The sequence below is a fragment of the Grammomys surdaster genome, unplaced genomic scaffold, assembly GCF_004785775.1.
Source record: "Grammomys surdaster isolate TR1022 unplaced genomic scaffold, NIH_TR_1.0 842, whole genome shotgun sequence".
In the NCBI taxonomy this organism is placed as follows: Eukaryota; Metazoa; Chordata; class Mammalia; order Rodentia; family Muridae; genus Grammomys; species Grammomys surdaster.
The window spans coordinates 521,590-540,994 of NW_021605261.1; the positions used below are offsets into that span (position 1 = coordinate 521,590).

Here is a 19,405-nt window from a genome sequence, read left to right on the forward strand (position 1 = left end):
TGTATATTTTCCACATTAAAAAAAAAACTTGGAGTGTTTTTCTTTCTGAATCTATCTTATTTCAGCCAACATACTGATATGCAGTTCTATCCATTTTCATATAAGTGTCCTGTTGTAATTTTTCTTATGGCTGTACACAACTCCATTGTGTACCACATCTTTCTCTATTCAATCAACTATTGATGGACTTCTTGTCTTTTCTTTTGGCTACCATGAAAATTAAAGCTATAAAAATTGACACATGGGGTTAGTGAGTTGGCTCAGATGGTAAAGGTAATTGTCTGACAATTTTGAGTTTGATCCTTGGGACTCACATAGTAGAAGACACTCACTATGAGACATTACTCTCTGGCCTATAAAATAATGCATGTGTGTATTTAGACACAGATGTAACATGCATATACACATACCTGTAAAAAATTTAAAGATATAAATGGATGTCTAAGTGTCTATATGTTGTGCTGACTTAGAAAACACTATCACAAGGTCACACAGTAGTTTAATTTTAGGATTTAAAAAAATGAAAACTTCATGTTGAATTCTATAGTAAATGCACCAGGTTATAATCTTATTGACAGTGTATGGCATTCTCTCTACACACATTTGAGAACATCTGTTTTCATTTTTTAAAAAATATTTATATATGTTTATTTGGTTACATATAAATGTAATAATAACAATTAAACACAAATAGACCATGAGGTTAAAGGGGGAATTATGGGAGGGGCTGGCTGGAGGAAGAGGAAAAGGAAAAACAATGTTAATTGTATTTTAAATAAAATAATATAAGCTATAATAAAATAAAATTTAAATATATTAAAAATTAATTTAAAATTATTTGCCTTGTTGAACGCTTTGCAAAAATATAATTTTCATTCTACAAAATGTGCCCATTTTAAATGTATAAGTTCACAATTTTTTTGTGACTTCATCATGTTAAGAAATAACAGGTACAATTTAGTTGTAGAAAAGTCTTATAATCCCCTCAAGAATCTTTGTGTCCATTTGTGGTGCCATCTGCTTCCAAATACTGCTCCCCATAAACCATTCTCTGCCTCTGTTCCTGTATGCTTGCCTGCTCTGGTTATTCATACAAATGTAACCATGTGTGTTGGTTGCTCTTATGTCAGCCTGGCATACAGTCTAGAGTTTTCTGAAAGGAAAGAAACTCAATTGACAAAAGTCTCCATAAGACACAGGTGTAAGGCATTTTCTTAATTAGTAATTGATGTGGGACAGCCCACATCCAATGGTTGGCTGTGAGCATCCGCCTCCGTATTTGTCAGGCTTTGGCAGAGCATCTCAGTGGACAGCTATATCAGTCTCCTGTCAGCATGCACTTCTTGCCATCCACAATAGTGTGGGGTTTGGTGACTGTATATGGAATGGATCTCCAGATGAGGTAGTCTCTGGACAGCCTTTCCTTCAGTCTCTGCTCCACACTTTGTTTCCATTTTTCCCCCATGATATTTTGTTCCCCCTTTTAAGAATCACTGAAGTATCCACACATTGGTCTTACTTCTTCTTGAACTTCATGTGGTCTGTGAATTTTATCTTGGGTATTCCAAGCATTTGTGCTAATATCCACTTATCAGTGAGTGCATACTATTTGTGTTCTTTTTTGACTGGGTTACCTCACTCAGGTTGATATTTTCAAGCTCCATCCAACTGCCTGTGAATTTCATGAATTCATTGTTTTTATAAGCTGAGTCGTACTCCATTATAAATGTACCACATTTTCTGTATCCATTTCTCTGTTGCAGGACATCTGGGTTCTTTCCAGCTTCTGGGTATTATAAATAAGGCTGCTATGAACATAGTGGAGCATGTGTCCTTGTTATATATTTGAGCTTCTTCTGGGTATATGCTGAGGAGTAGTAGAGCTGGGTCCTCAGGTAATATTTTGTCACATTATCTGAGGAACCCCCAGACTGATTTCCAGAGTGGTTGTACCAGTTTGCAATTCCACCAACAATGGAGGAGTGTTCCTCTTTCTCTACATTCTTGCCAGCATTTGCTGTCACCTGAGTTTTTTATCTTAACCTTTCTGTCTGGTGTGAAGTGGAATCTCAGGGTTGTTTTGATTTGCATTTCCCTGATGACTAAGGATGCTGAAAATTTCTTTAGGAACTTCTTTGCCATTCATGTTTCCTCAGTTGAGCATTCTTTGTTTAGCCCTGTGCCCTACTTTAAATAGGGTTATTTGATTCTCTGTAGTCTAACTTCTTGAGTTCCTTGTATATATTGGATATTAGCCATCTATCAGGTAAAGGATTGGTAAAGATCTTTTCCCAATCTGTTGGTTGCCACTTTTGTCTTATCGAGAGTTTTTTCACTATTGCTTTGTAATATAGCTTAAAGATGGTGATTTCCATAGAAGTTCTTTTATTGATGCGAATAGTTTTTGCTATCCTGGGTTTTTGTTATTCTAAATGAAGTTGAGAATTGCTCTTTATAACTCTATAAAGAATTGAGTTGGAATTTTGATGGGGATTGCATTGAATCTGCAGTTTGCTTTCACCAAGATGATCATTTTTACTACATTAATTCTGCCTATCCATGAGCATGAGAGATCCTTCCGTCTTCTGAGATCATCTATGATTTTTTTCTTCAGAGACTTGACGTTCTTATCATACAGATCTCTCATTTGTTTGGTTAGAGTCACACTAAGATATTTTATATTATTTGTGACTATTGCAAAGGGTGTCATTTCCCTAATTTCTTTCTCAGCCTGTTTATCCTTTGAGTAGAGGAAGGCTACTGATTTATTTGAATTAATTTTATATCCAGCCACTTCACTGAAGTTGCTTATCAGGTTTAGGAATTCTCTGGTGGAATTTTTGGGATCACTTAAGTATACTACCATAATATCTTCAAATAGTGATATTTTGACTTTCCAATTTGTATCCTTTTGACCTCCTTTTGTTGTCTAATTGCTTTAGCTAGAACTTCAATTACTATATTGAATAGATAGGTAGAATGTGGGCAGCCTTGTCTAGACCTTGATTTAAATGAGATTGCTTGAAGTTTCTCCCCATTTAGTTTGATGTTGGCTACTGATTTGCTGTATTTACTATGTTTAGGCATGGGCCTTGAATTACTGATCTTTCCAAGACTTTTAACATGAAGGAATGTTGAATTGTGTCAACTGCATTTTCAGCTTCTAGTGAAACTATCATGTGGTTTTTTCTTTGAGTTTGTTTTTTTAGTGGATTACATTTATGGATTTCCATATATTGAAGTATCCCTGCATCCCTGGGATGAAGCCTACTTAATTGTGGTGAATGATCACATTGACGTATTCCTGGATTTGGTTTGAGAGAATTTTATTAAGTATTTTAGCATCGATGTTCAAAGGGAAATTGGTTTTAGTTTCTGTCTTTGTTGGGTCTTTGCATTGTTTAGGTATAAGTGTAATTGTAGCTTCATAGAATCAACTTGGTACTGCTCCTTCTGGTTCTATTTTGTGGAATAGTTTCAAGAGTATTAGTATTAGGTCTTCTTTGAAGATCTGATAGAATTCTGCACTAAAACCATCTAGTCCTTGGCTGTTTTTGGATGAGAGACTTTTAAGGAATGCTTCTATTTCTTTGGGGTTATAGGACTGTTAAGATGGTTTATCTGATCCTGATTTAACTTTGGCACCTGGTATATGTCTAGAAAATTGTCCATTTCATTCAGATTTCCCAATTTGGCTGAGTACAGGCTTTTGTAGTAGGATTGGATGATTTCTTTAATTTTCTCAGTTTCTGTTGTTATGTCTCCTTTTTAATTTCTGATTTTATTAATTTGGATACTGTCTCTGTGCTCCCTGGTTAGTCTGGCTAGTAGTTTATTTATCTTGTTGATTTTCTCAAAGAACCAGCTCCTGGTTCAGTTGATTCTTTGTGTAGTTCTTTTTGTTTCTACTTAGTTGATTTCAGCCCTGAATGTGATTATTTCCTGCTATCTACTCCACTTGGGTGTATTTGCTTCTATTCGTTTTAGAGCTTTCAGGTGTGCTGTCAAGTTCCTAGTGTATGCTCTAAAGAGTTTCTTTTTGGAGGCACTTAGAGCTATGAGCTTTCTTCTTAGCACTGCTTTTGTTGTGTCCCATAAGGTTTTGTATGTTGTGCCTTCATTTTCAATAAATTCTAAAATGTCTTTAATTTCTCTGTTTCTCTCTCTCTCTCTCTCTCTTCTTCCTTGACCAAGTTATCATTGAGTAGGGCTTTGTTCAGCTTCCAGGTGTATGTGGGTTTTCCGGTGTTTTTGTTTTTATTAAAGACCAGCCTTAGTCCATGGTGATCTGATACAATGCTTGGGATTGTTTCAATGACCTTGTATTTGTTGAGTTCTGTTTTGTGACTAATTGTATGGACAATTTTGGAGATGATACCCTGAGGTGCTGAGAAGTTATATTCTTTTGTTTTAGGAAAAAAGGTTTTGTAAAAATCTGTTAAATCCATTTTTCCCATAACTTCTCTTAGTTCCACTGTGTCTCTATTTAGTTTCTGTTTCCATGATCTGTCGATTGATGAGAGTGGGGTATTGATGTCTCCTACTATCATTGTGTGAGATGCAATGTGTGTTTCAGCTTTTGTAAAGTTTCTTTATGAATGTAGGTTCCTTTGCATTTGGAGCATAGATGTTTAGAATTGAGAGTTCATCTTGGTAGATTTTCCTTTGAAGTATGAAGTGTCCTTCGTTGTCTTTTTTGATAACTTTTTGTTGAAAGTCAATTTTATTCCATATTAGAATGGCTACTCCAGGTTGTTTCTTGGGATTATTTGCTTGGAAAAGTTTTTTCCCAGCCTTTTACTTTGAGGCAGTGTCTGTCTTTGTTACTGAGGTGCATTTCCTATATGTAGCAAAATTCTGGGTCCTGTTTACATATCCAGTCCATTAGTCTTTGTCTTTTTTTGGAGAACTGAGTCCATTGATGCTAAGAGATATTTTGAAAAAGTAATTGTTGCTTCCTGTTATTTTTGTTTTTAGAGATCGAATTATGCTTGTGTGGCTATCTTCTTTTGACTGTTGATAGAATATTACTTTCTTGTCTTTTCTAGGGTGATGTTTCCCTCCTTGTGTTGAAATTTTCCATCTATTATTTTTGTAGAGCTGGATTTGTGGAAAGATATTGTATGAATTTGGTTTTGTCATGGAATATCTAGGTTTCTCTATCTATGGTAACTGAGAGTTTTGCTGGCTACAGTAGCCTGGGCTAGCATCTGTGTTCTCTTAGGGTCTATATGACATCTGCCTATGATCTTCTTGCTTTTACAGGCTTTGATGAGAATTCTGGTGTAATTCTGATGGTGTGATTCTTTATATGTTACTTGATATTTTTCCCTTACTGCTTTTAATATTCATTCTTTGTTTTGTGCATTTAGTGTCTTGACTATAATGTGACAGGAGGACTTTCTTTTCTGGTCCAGTCTATTTGGAGTTCTATAGGTTTCTTGTATGTTCATGGGCATCTCTTTCTTTAGGTAAGGGCAGTTTTCTTCTATAATTATGTTGAAGACATTTACTGGACATTTAAGTTTGGAATCTTCACTTTCTTCTATACCTATTATCCTTAGGTTTGGTCTTCTCATTGTGTCCTGGATGTCCTGGATGTTTTTGGGTTAGGGGCTTTTTGCATTTTGCATTTTCTTTGACTGTTGTGCCAATGTGTGGTCACTGTTTTTATCACAGTAGAAATGAGACAAATGCAGATAGAATATTCTGTAGATAGTTGTCATAACTTTTTAGTCTGTGATGTAATTTAATGATGATTCATTCTAATTTAATGATTGATTTTTAATTTGGATAGCCTATCTTGAATCAAAAGTGAGGTATTGAAATCAGGCCGTAATATTCTCTCAGGGTCTATGTGAATTTTTATGGTCTTCTGTCCCCGAGATTCTCTCTTCTATTTTGTGTATTCTATTTGTGATGCTTGCATCTATGAATCCTGATCCCTTTCCTTCCAGGATAGTCTCCCTTTGTGATTTCTTTATTGTTTCTATTTCCACTTTTAGATCCTATATGGTCTTGTTCAATTCCTTCTACTGCTTGGTTGTGTTTTCCTGTAATTATTTAAGTGACTTTTGTGTTTCCTCTTTAAGGGCTCTAGCTGCTTGCCTGTGTCCTCCTGTATTTTTTAAGGGTGTTATTTATGTCCTTCTTCATATCTTCTATCATCATCATGAAAAGTGATTTTAGATCTGAATCTTGCTTTTCTGGTGTGATGGTGTATCCAGGAATTGCTATGGTGGAAGAACTGGGTTCTGATGTTGCCATGTAACCTTGGTTTTTTGTTGTTTAAGTTCTTATGCTTGCCTCTCTCCATCTGGTTATCTCTAGCGCTACTTGACCTCACCCCCTCTGACTTTGAGTCTGTCCCTTCTATGATCCTGGTTGTGTTAGAACTCCACAGAGTCTTGGTGTCTCTGTGATTCTGTGATCCTGTGATCCTGAGATCCTGGGCATGTCAGAGCTCCTGGGAGTCAAGCTGCTTCTAAGAACCTCAATTCCTGGTGTGACTAATCTCCTGAGATTCTATGATCCTCGGCATGTTATACTGCCTGGAAATTGAGCTTCTTCTGGATATTGTGGGAATGGATGCAGAGCTAGTGCCCAATGTTTTCTCAGCGCACTAGCTCAGACAGGAAGGACATGAAAAAAACCTTTTAAATTACCATACATTGTGCACATGCCTATTTCATTGTCTCCACATTCTCCTCAACTGCTAATTGTTATTATGATGGTGGCCTTTTATGGGGTGTAAAATGGTACTACACTCTGGCTTTAATGTCTAATTTTCTGATAGTAAATAATGTTATCCCAATGTTTATTCATATGTAATCTTTAGTGAATTATCTATTCTGGTTTCTGCCTACTTTTCAAATGAGTTATCTTATTAATTTGTAAGATTTTTGTATTCTTGGAAGATCAGGTGTTCAAGGCATATACCTAAACCTAATAAAAGAAATATACAGCAAACAAATAGTCAACATTAAATTAGGTGGAGAGAACCTTGAAACAATCCCACTGCAATCAGAGACAAGACAAGGCTGTCCACTCTCTTCCTATTTATTCAGTATAGTACTCAAAGTTATAGCTAGAGCAAATAGACTACAGAAGGAGGTCAAAGTTTTACAAATTGGAAAGGAAGAAGTCAAGATATCACTATTTGAAGACGATATGATAGTATATGTAAGCAACCCCAAAAATTCTATCAGAGAACTCCTACAGCGAATAAATGACTTCAGAAATGTGGCCGGATATAAAACTAAACAAATCAGTAGCCTTCCTCTCCACAAAGGATAAAAGGTTGAGAAAGAAATTAGGAAAAAACACAATAATCTCAAATAATGTAAAATATCTTGGTATAACTCTAACCATGTGAAATTTACATGCAGACTGCCAGATGAACCAGCACTACTTGTTGATGATGGTGTCCTTTTTCCACTGGATGGGTTTGGCTTCAAGTGAAAGATCTATATGATAAGAACTTTAAGTATCTTAAGAAAAAAAATTTAGAAGACTTCTGAAGATAAAAAGATCTCCCATGCTCATGGATCAACAGGATTAACATACTAAAATGGCCATTTTACCAAATGCAATCTACAGATTCAATGCATTCTCCATCAAAATTACAACTCAATTCTTCACAGAGATAGAGCAATTCTTAACTTCATTTGGAATAACAAAAAACCCAGGATAGTTAAAACAATTATCAACAATAAAATAACTTCTTGGGGGACTCACCAGTCCTGATGTCAAGCTGTACTACAGAGCAATAGTGAAAAAAAATTGCAAGGTATTGGTACAGAGACAGACAGCTAGATAAATGGAATGGAATTGAATACCCAGAAATAAACTCACACACCTATGGTCACTTGATCATTGGCAAAGGAGCCAAACCCATCCAGTGGAAAAAGGACACCATTATCAACAAGTAGTGCTGGTTCATCTGGCAGTCTGCATGTAAATTGATCCATTCTTATCTCCTTGTACAAAGCTCAAGACCAAGTGGATCAAGGACCTCCACATAAAACAAGATACACTGAAACTAATAGAAAAGAAAGTGGGAAAGAGCCTGGAACACATTGGCACAGGGGAAATTTTCCTGAAGAGAATACCAATGGCTCAACAATTGACAAATTAAACGTCATAAAATTAAAAATCTTCTGTAAGCCAAAGAACACTGTCAATAGGACAAAACGGCAGCCTACAGATTGAGAAAAGATCTTTAATAACTCTACATCTGATAGAGGGCTAACATCCAAAATATAAAAAGAATTCAAGAGGTTACATTCCAGAGAGCCAAATAACCCCATTAAAAATGGGGTATAGAGCTAAATAAAAAATTCTCAACTGAGGAATCTTGAATTGCAGAGAAGCACCTAAAGAAATGTTCAACATCTTTAGTCATCAGGGAAATGCAAATCAAAACAACCCTGAGATTCCAGCTCACACCAGTGAGAATAGCTAAGATCAAAAACTCAGGCAACAGCAGATGCTGGTGTGGATGTGGAGAAAGAGGAATACTCATCCACTGCTGGTGGGATTGCAAGCTGGTACAACTACTTTGTAAATTAATCTGGCAGTTCCTCAGAAAACTGGAAATAGTTCTACCCGAAGATCCAGCTATATACCCAAAAGATGCTCCAACATATAACAAGGAAACATGCTCAACTGTGCTCATAGAAGCCTTATTTACAATAGCCAGAAGCTGGAGACAACCTAGATGTCCTTCGATTGTCGAATGGATAGAGGAAATGTGATACATTTCCACAATGTAGTACTACTCTGCTAATAAAAATGAGGAAGTAATGAATTTTGCATGCAAGTGGATAGTAGAAAATATCATTCTGAATGAGGTAACACAGACCCAAAAGGACACACATGGTATGTAGTCACTGAGAAGTGGATTATAGCCCCAAAAACTCAGAGTGGCCATGATACAACTCCCAGATATGAATGGTAATAAGAATGAGCAAATTGTTGATCCTTCAATTCTACTTAGAAGGAGGAACAAAATAATCATGGGAGGTAGAGGGAGGGAGATAGATATAAGGAGGTAGAGTGGTTGAGGGAGGTACGGATGTGGAGAGAGGTAGGGAGGTAGAGGGAGGGAGGACAGCAGAGAGAGAGAGAGACCTGGGAGGGAGAGAGAAGGGGGAGGGGAAAAAGAGTTGCAGGATCAGGTAGGAAGAGACAGGTGAGAAGTCCAGAGGGTCAGGAGTATGAATGGAAATATGTAGCAGTGGGGAGGATGGAGATCTGGTTTTGGGAGGAACCACTAGAAAGTCCCAGATGCTAGGAAAGCAAGAGGTTCGCAGAAATCAACAGGGATGACAATAGCCAAAATACCCAACAGACAAAAGATAGAACCTGAAGAAAAGAATCTCCAGTAGATAGGCAAAGCCCCTGAGTTGAGGAATGGGACCACCCACCCATCTCAAAATTTTTAACCCAGAACTGTTCCTGTCTAATGGAAACCCCGGGTCAAAAAATGGAGCAGAGACTGAAGGAAAGGCCATCCAGAGACCACCCCACCTTGGGATCCATCCCATCTGCAGACACCAAACTCAGACATTATTGCTGATGGCAAGAAGTGCTCACAGACAGGAGCCTAATGTGGGTCTCCTCTGAGAGGCTCCGCCAGCATCTGACTAAGACAGATTCAGACACTCACAGCCAGCCATTTGACTGACCATGATGACCCCAGTGGAAGAGTTAGGGGAAGGGCTGAAGGAGCTGAAAGAGATTGCAACTCCATAGGAAAGATAACAGTATCAACTAACTGGACCCCCAGAACTACCCCCCAAATAAACCACCAGTCAAATAGTATACAAGGAGGGATCCATGGCTGCAAGTACATATGTAGCAGAAGATTGCCTTATCTGGCACCAAAGGGAGGGGAGGCTCTTTGTCCAATGGAGGCTTGTTGCCCTAGCATAGGGGGATGCTAGAGGGGTGAGGGAAGGAGCGGGTTAGACACAACATGGAGGGAGAATGAGATGGGGGCATTGCATAGGGTGACCTGGAAGGCGGACAGCATTTAAAATGTAAATAAAATGGCCAATTAGTAAATAAAAAAAGAAAAAAGAAAAAAGAAAAGAGAAAAGAACATTTGTTTTCTTGATGACTGAGATAAGATGGAGTCTTAAAAGAGTTGCATTTTGCATATCACTGATAGGGATTTTGAATATTTTTTTTCAAATGCTCATTGATCACTTGTCTCTTTTCTTTTGAGAACTGTCTACTTATTAGCTCCTTTACTGACTAGATGATTTGGATTTTGGGTGGTTCTTTTTTTTTTTTTTTACATTTTTATATTTCCTAGATACTAAACACTCCGACTTATATATTGTTTTGTTTGTTTGTTTGTTTGTTTGTTTTCCATTCTGAAGATTGTCTCTTAACTCAGCAGATTATTTACTTTGCTGCCCAAAACCCTTACTTTGAAGTGATCACTTTACCACTGTTCCCATCACTTCCTAAGCTGTTGGGGTCCTTTTCAGAGTATGCTTGTCTATTTATATATTTTTGTGTCATTTTATTATTTCTGTGAAAATTTCCCCCCAATTAATCATATTGACCTCCTCCCTTTCCTATCTACTCAAGTTTCTAACCTGTGTTTTTCTTTTTCTCTGAAGTACAGTTTGTGCTGCCCTGATGTATTTATAAAAAACATATTCTAGCCTCTTCTGTTTTGTCTTTTGAGAACTCTGTTTAGTTTAACTGCATTGTTTTTCCTAATTGGTGTCTAGAATTTTATTTTTGCTTTTCTTTTAGATCTTTGTATATTCTAGATACTAATCCTCTGTCAACTGTATTGCTGGTGAAGTTTTCCTATTCTTTAGACTACCTCTTCACTCAAATGATAGTGTCCTTTGCTGTATAGAAACCTATTCACGTAGCCCCACTTATTCCTTGTGCTATCCGGATACTGTTCAGAAAATCTTTCCTGTCCCACCTTTCTCCTCTATCACATTTAAGGTATCAGCTCTTATGTTTATGTCATCAATTTGTCATCAGTTTGGAGTTGAGCTTGATGTCATGGAGAAATAACCATCTAGTTTTGTTCTTCTTGTAGCTATCTAGTTTGACAAGCGCCATAAGTTGAAGTTCCTGTCTTTTTTCTTTTATATTTGGTTGTGAGCCTAGCCTTTAAGGGCTGAGCCATCTCTCCATCTCCTGTCTTTTCTAAAACGTGTGTTGTTTCTTTTTTGTCAGAAATCAGATAGCTATAAGAGTGTTGGCTTATATGTAGGTCTTTAATTAAAGTCAGTGATCAATGTGGAATATTGGAACAGAAAAAAAGAACCATTTTATTTATTTATTTATTTATTTATTTATTTATTATTTAATATTACTGTAGCTTTACAGTATAACTTCATGTGTTCTGGGTAGTTTTTCTATTTATTTTCTTTATTTAATAGTTTTAATTGACATTCCAAAGCTGCTCCCCTCCGTATTCCCTATCCCCGAGTTCTTTACCCACTCCCTCCTCCTCCCCACCTTTGTGAAGGTGCTCTTCCACCTGCCCACCAATGCACCCACCTCACTTCACCCTCCTCACCTCACCTCCACCAGCACCCCTCTTCCCTGGGTCATCAAATTTCCTCAAAATTAAGCACATCTTCGCCCTCTAGGACCATACGAGGCAGTCCTCTGTCACACATATACCAGGAGCCATGATCCAGCCTATATATGCTCCTTGGTGTTTGGCTTAGACTTTAGGAGTTCTGAGGCATCTGAGTTAGTTGGCACTGTTGTTCTTCCTATGGAGTTACAATCCCCTTCAGCTCCTTCACTGCTTCAATGCTTCTATATTGATTGACCTCAATCTGATGGTTTGCTGTAAGTATCTGCATTTGTCTCAGTCAGTGGCTGGTACAGGTTCTTACAGGACAGGCATGCCAGGCTCATGTCTGGATGCATAATATGGCTTCATTAATAGTGTCAGTATTTGGTGTGTGCTTGTGAGATGAATCCCAAGTTGGGCCAGTTACTGGGTTTGCTTTCTTTCAGTCTCTGCTCCATTTTTGACATTGTATTTCCTTTAGACAGGAACAATGCTGGGCTAAAAATTTTGAAGATGGGTGAGTGATCCTCTGCCTCAATATGCGATATCTATCTACTGGAGTTGGTCCCTTCAGGTTCCATTTCCTCACTGTTGGGCATTTCATCTAATATTATCCCCATTGAATTTTAGTAGCCTCTCACATCCCAGGTCTCTAGGGCTTTCTAGAGGCTCCTCCTGCCTCCTAACCCCAACTGTTGCACAGTTTGATTCATTCCTCTGTCTCTCTGGGAGTCCCTTCTGTTTCTCCCCATATGTCGGGGGCCAGGAAAATACCTGTCGGGGGCCAGGAAAATATACCCTGGAGCTAAAAACACTTGGCTTGGGCAGCCTGCCCTCTGCCACCGTGAGAACAACAGTCACTTCCTTGTTCTCAGCATGCTTGCACAGAGCTTGTGGCTTACCATGGAGAGTTCAGCTTGTCCCCTTACCCAACCCCTTACTCAAGCCCCTTACCCAAATGTTCCCTTACCCAATTTTAGTTTTCCATTCCCCACCCAACCACAAGTTCCCTAACCCAGTTCCCTAAACCCTTGCCACATGCTCCAAGAGGTCACCCCCTCCTTCCATTCCCCACAGTATATCTTGTAGCAGCTTCCGCAATAAAGTGAGACCTTGACAAGAATCAGCTGGCTCTGTGCCTTCTTTCTCCTTGCTTGGTCTCGCGCCTCTTTCTCCCCTGTTTCTTCCCATTAGGCTAGCCTTCTCCGAAGGACCCTGCGACAAAAGCTGCCCTGCGGGACGGGGCAAGTGGCGCCCGAACAGGGACCAGCTGCCCCGCGGGACGGGGCACCCATACTTGATCCTGCCACTCCTTTTCTTCTTTCTCCTCCCTTCTTTCACACAGTTTTTTCCCTCCCTCTGCCTCCCATGATTATTTGGTTCCACTTTTAAGTGGTTTCAGGTACCCACACTTGGGCTTTCCTTCTTGATAAGCTTCCTAGAGTCTGTGAGTTGTAATCAGAACTTCTTGGCTAATATCCACTTACAGTGAGTACATACCATTCATGTCTTTTTTGGGTCTAGGTTACTTCATTCAGGCAAAGATTTTCTAGTTCCATCCATTTGCCTGCAAAATTAATGATGTCCTTGTTTTTAATAGCTGAATAGTAAGTATTCCATTGTATAAATAAACCACATTTTCTGTATCCATTCCTCGGTTGAGGGACATCTGGACTGTTTTCAGCTTCTGGCTATTAGAATTAAGGCTGCTATGAACATAGTGGAGCACATGTCCTTGTGATGTGGTGGAACACCTTTTGGGTATATTCTCAAGAGTGATATTGCTGGGTCTTCAGGTAGTGTTATTTCCAATTTTGTAAGAAACTACCAGATTGATTTGTGCAGTGATTGTACAAGTTTGTAATCCCACCAACAATGGATCAGTGTTCTCTTTTTCCACATCCTCACCAGTATCTGCTGTCCCCTGAGTTTATGATCTTAGCCATTCTGATTGGTATAAGGGGGAATCTCAAGGTTATTTTGATTTTCATTTTTGTGATGACTAAGGATGTTGAACATTTCTTTAGGTGTTTCTCAGCCATTTGAGATTCCGCAGCTGAGAATTCTTTGTTTAGCTATATACTCCACTTTAAAATTAGGTTATTTCTTCTTTTGGAGTCTAGTTTCTTGAGTTCTTTGTATGTTTTGGATGTTAGCTCTCTATGAGATGTAGGTTTAGTAAAGATCTTTATCCGATCAGTAGGTTGCTGCATTGTCCTATTGACTTTGTCTTTTGCCTTAGAGATGCTTTTCAGTTTCATGAGGTACCATTTGTCAATTGTTGATTTTAGAGCCTGAGCCATTTGTATTCTTTCAGCATGAGAGAAACTAGAGTTATCTTGGAAGATGAATGTTAGTTGTGAAAATGCTGTCATCCCATTGGATGTAGATAAATCTGTGAGACATTTTCTCAATTAATGATTGATGCAACTGGATCATGACCACTCTGGGTGGTACCATCTATGGGTAGGAGGTCCTAGGTTGTATAAAAAGGCAGAGTGAGCAAACCATGAGCTGCAAATCAATAAGCAGCATTCCTCCTTAGTTCTGCTTATATTCCTAGCTACAGTTTCTCCCTTCTCCTTATGATGCTGTATCACTTGAATTGAGAAACAAACATGGTTCTTGCCTCATTGTTTTTGGTCACTGTTTTATCACAAGAGAAACGAGACAAACACAGATAGAATATTCTGTAGACAGTTGTCATAATTTTTTAATCTGTGATATAATTTCATGATGTTTTCTACATTGATTTTTAATTTGGATAGCCTATCTTGAGTCAAAAGTGAGGTATTGAAATCACCCTGTAATATTCTCTCAGAGTCTGTGAATTTTTATGGTCAGTGATACTTGTTTCAATAAACTGGAAGTCATAATTTCACATTTAAAATTTTAGTCTTTTTAAGTCAAATTCTTTGTTACCAATAGCAGTAATTATATGTTGGGTCATTTACTCACAGCATGACAGTTCATTAAAATGATACAAAAAATTCCAGAATAGAAATTTAACTCATATATCATATTTATATAATTACTATAACATATTGAGTACAATAATGTTTTTCCTTCCTTTTTATATCTGGAATTTTGAATACAACAAATTGAAACTCACCTTTTAATGTTATTTACCTATACAATATCTTTTCAAATAAATTTTATGAAGTTTTTTTCCTATTTTTTAAAATGAGATTTTAAGAAGCACTGTACTGAGCTTAGATTGTTTTATAGGTTACCTTAAAATTACTATTTTGCACCTCTTAACATTAAACATTTGTCTGCTTTATTTGTTTTTATTGAGCAATATAGTTGGTTAATTTCTGACTGTTTTTGTTAATTTTAATGTTAAGATTATTAATCTTTTTTATGCAGTATTGATGCAGTTCCCTCATTAATTTACCATTGTATTGGTATGGTTTTGATTTTGTACTCTACATTACTATAAAATGTCATTGTTATTTTGCTAGCATTTTCTGCATTGAAATACACCAGACCTGCACATTCTGCATTTCCTGTTGTTGACCATCTATTCTGTTCTTTATTTATTTCCAGGATTGTGTAAGTAGAGGTAGGAAAGTTGAGTTACTCTCAATGTCAACTGAAAAATCTTATATGTTTTTCTATTGTGTATGATTTCATGTATAGGTATTTTACATGTAGCCTTCTGTGTTTGAAGAATATTTTTTTTTCTATTGCTGTTTGCTGTGTTTTACTGAAAGTTTCTATTTCTGTATCAATACAAATAATCATATTAGGCTTTTGTCCTGGGGTTTATATAATCTTCATTCACTAATTTGCTTATGTTGAGCCATCTTTGCATTTCTACAAGGAATCTTACATGATCTTGTCTCATGTTTGGCTGTAACTCATATGTCCATCATAAGGTCAGTAATTTCTCAACTCATGACTATTTCAGGACCTCAGAAGCTCAGTGCTTAAAATCTGCAGCTTTCTAAAAAAAGAACTGAGTGAAGAAGATGTGGATGCTGTTGTGAGACAAGCTACCTTTCAGAACATGAAATCTAACCCACTAGCAAATTACAATTATATTATGAATAATGAAGTTGGGGTGAGAAGCAATGATGGCTATTTCCTACGCAAAGGTGAGACTCAATGGTTTGTAGTAATGAAGTATATGAACTTTCCCGGAGTCTGTTTCCTCAGAGCAATAAAACTGGGCTTCCAATTCTTTTCTCTAAGTGATAAAAACACTGGGAACTCTGAGAATATGAAAATATTTGAATGGTCAGAGAACCAGAAGTTTCTCAGAAAATCAATAGTAGCTTATTAAGAAAAAAGATAATTTTAGTTATTTAGTAAGTGTGGGTCTCCTTCCTTCTAGCTCATATGTCTCAACTCCTTCAAGGTATATCAGTAATATTGACCTAGCAATGGATATTTTGGAAGAGATGGTTATAAATTATGTTATTTTATTTTGAAGAAAAATCAAACTATTTAAACCAGGCTGGCATCACTGTATGACAATATATGATGTAGCTTAGTATAGCCTGGAATTTGATTTCTTCCTGCCTCTAGCTTGTGTAAGGGCCCAGAGTTCACTGAAGAATGATACCCCAGACTGAAATAGTACACAAAAGCAAAGAGCTTTTTCTACAGAAGTTCAGCATGCTGGGGTCTCCCTTTATCAAGACAGAAACTCCACAGTGAACCCACAGGCCCAATTTAAAGCACATTAAGAAAATTCTGGGGAAGAGTAGGTGGCCTCTATCTTAATTGCTGGCTCTATCTCTAGGGACATTCTAGAACCATTATTAGGGTATAGGGGAGCTGGAAACTGTTGCTGAGGAAGTCTGGAAACTGCTACTGACCCACTGTCCTTGCCTCAGGCCAGGTGGCAGGGCAGATTCTGAGGCCTGGACTTGCCTGGACTTGCCTGGACTTACCCAATCCTTGGAATCAGAGATTTAAGCCTAGTCTCTTAAACTGCCTATTTGAAAACTGTCATGAATTCAGCCTAGCCTGTCTCACTTGCAAGTTTTGTGTAGGTCATGTGGGAACTTGTTACCAGACAGGTATAAGAACAGTAAGTCTGAATGAGCTCAAATCTCAGGAATCACAGAATTGAGAACAGCAGGAATAGAGCCATTCCTTACATGCCTCTGTCTACTCTGGAACAAGTAAATAGGACATCCACTGGGTCAAGTAGTATTAATACCTGGATTTCCCCATGCTAATGAGGTATCTAGATAGTCCCTGAGCATTCAGTCAATGTGTTTTCTTTCCTGGACATTCCTTCTGGCAAAAGACATTCAATACACGGTTTACCCTGAATAAAGTGTATGCATTCACATTCACCATCAAAGAAACCAGTATGAACAAGCAAGACTTGTGTCCTCAATAAAGATCACCTTGAGGTTGGGCAAGGCCTTCATCTTAAAGAGCTGGGCCTAAAACTCACTAGGAAGTCATTCTCTTTTTGAGCTTCTTGTTATTCTCTGCACTCACTTTGAATCAGACTGGGTTCTGCTGGTCCGTGGCTCTTCCTTTCCCTTCTCTGGCTGGTGCTAAGACACCCGGAAGGAATGGTAGACCTGTGGGTGCCTCTCCTTCCCCCCTCCACCATTCCACCCCAGGTTTCTGTCTGTCGTCTGTCTGTCTGTCTGTCTGTCCTTCTTTGTCTTCTTCTTCTTTCTTCTTCTTCTTCTTCTTCTTCTTCTTCTTCTTCTTCTTCTTCTTCTTCTTCTTCTTCTTCTTCCTCTTCCTCTTGTTCTTTTTCTTTTTCTTTTTCTTTTCTTCTTCTTCTTCTTCTCCTTCTTCTTCTTCCTCTTGTTCTTTTTCTTTGTTTTCTTCTTTTTCTTTTTGTTTTCTTCTTCTTCTTCTTCTCCTTCTTCTTCTTCTTCTTCTTCTTCTTCTTCTTCTTCTTCTTCTTCTTCTTCTTCCCCCTTCCCCTCCCTCCTTCCCTCCCTCCCTCCTTCCCTCCCTCCACCTCTCTCTCTCTGAAATTCTGACGGTACTTGGGTTCCCAAAGAGGAGTTCAGGAATTATTGTGGACTCCTGACTTCCCCCTTTTCCCTGCCTTCTCCTGGGAGCTTATTGGCAGAAATTTGGGCACCCATAACTGAGAAGCAGGATAGAATACCACAGATTTTGGATTTTAGACTTGAGCCATGTGGCATGGCTTAGTCCAGAAGAATTTTAATTTTTACTTCTGGTCATTTAATTCAGGATATTATAAAAACAAAAGTCTATATTTGAAGTGCAGGAGTTTAAATTGCTCTTTCCTTGTGTATCATCATCATTCAAAATAATTATACAACAATTCATATAACCTCACAACAATTATAGTAGTGTCTTAAACACACTATCTTCTGTAATTATGTTATCTATCAGTAATTGAGATTATATTTTCATTTTTCTAACAAAATCTGATTCATGCAGCTCAGGTTGGTTTTGAACTTAATATGTGTAACTGAGGATTACCTCCATATCATAGTCCTGCCTCTACTTTCCAAGTGATGGGAACAGAGGCATGAACAACTATATCCAGACATTGTGATCTCATTCTGTAACACTGTAAAGCAGGAATTTAAATGTATCTTGATTACTTTAGGTTATTTGACCCTTATCCTGATGATGATGGACACTGGATTATATAAAAATTTTAAATGTTTTATTAAATTGCTATAGATATTGGTAATTTACAAAAATGTTTCTTTTTTCTCTAATTTAACATTGTTTATACTTCTTATTCTCCAACTAAACTAAAGCTCTTCAATTCTCGTATCAATATTAGTTTGCTATCTATTCTAAATCTAAGAAATATTCTTTGTACAATCAGATGTGACAGCAGAAAAATATCATGTTATTGTTTCCATTTTAAAAGTCTCTTAATGTTGGTTACAAATATTTATCCTGAGTAATCACAGTAATCATAGCTCTGGTGCCCTGTGTGAACTTGACATCATTAACTGAAACTCTTTCGTTCTCATTTTTCACTAAAATAGTTAAATTCACACTGTTGGATTGCATGTTATATATTTCACACTTTTATATTTGGGTAATAAGAATTTGCTTCTTAAAAGTTCCTGTGTTATGACACTTGGCAATTACAATTTTCCTAGTCCTTACATTGTTTTTTAATTTTTTATTACAATTACATCATACCAGGCTTGGTGGTGAATGCATTTAATCCTAGCACTTAGAAGGCAGAGATGGGTAGATCTCTGTGAGTCTGAGGCCAGTCTGGTCTACAGATTAAGTTCCAGGACAGCCAGGGCTACACAGAGGAACCCTGTCTTAACTTCCTCCCCCAAACATTTGTATATATATATGTGTGTGTGTGTGTGTGTGTGTGTGTGTATAACATCATTTTCCTCCTTTCTTTTACTATTTCTAAACTTTGTCATGACTCCTACTTGCAAATTCTCCTGTGTGATCCTGTCACTACCTCTCAAACAAACTGATGGTTTTATTTTGTTTCATATTGAAATACATGTCATATATATATATATATATATATATATATATATATATATATATGTGTGTGTGTGTGTGTGTGTGTGTGTGTGTGTTATGTGTATTTATATTATATATATATATCAATATTTAAGTACAACTCACTCAATTCTATTATTATAGGTTGTATCTATATATAATTTCGCTGAGGTTTGCATTGAATCTGTAAATTGCCTTCAGTACGATGGCAGTTTTTATATATTAATTCTGCCAATCCATGAGCATGGAAGATCTTTCCATCTTATGAGGTGGTCTTCAATTTCTTCAGACACTTGAAGTTCTTGTCATACAGATATTTCACTTGCTTGAGTAGAATGACACCAGCATATTTTATATTGTTTGTGACTATTATGAAGAGTGTCATTT

The 19,405-nt window shown here is 37.3% G+C and overlaps 1 protein-coding gene across 3 annotated transcripts in view; it reads left to right on the forward strand.

Moving 5' to 3' along the window:
- The window catches only part of LOC114634049 (amine sulfotransferase-like), a 71,624-nt gene that overhangs the window by 21,999 nt on the left and 30,220 nt on the right, over positions 1-19,405 (forward strand). For all 3 annotated transcript variants that reach the window (XM_028782680.1, XM_028782678.1, XM_028782679.1), the window contains one exon: positions 15,480-15,666. In XM_028782680.1, the coding sequence (XP_028638513.1) occupies positions 15,480-15,666 (187 nt within the window). The remainder of the gene's footprint in view (positions 1-15,479; positions 15,667-19,405) is intronic.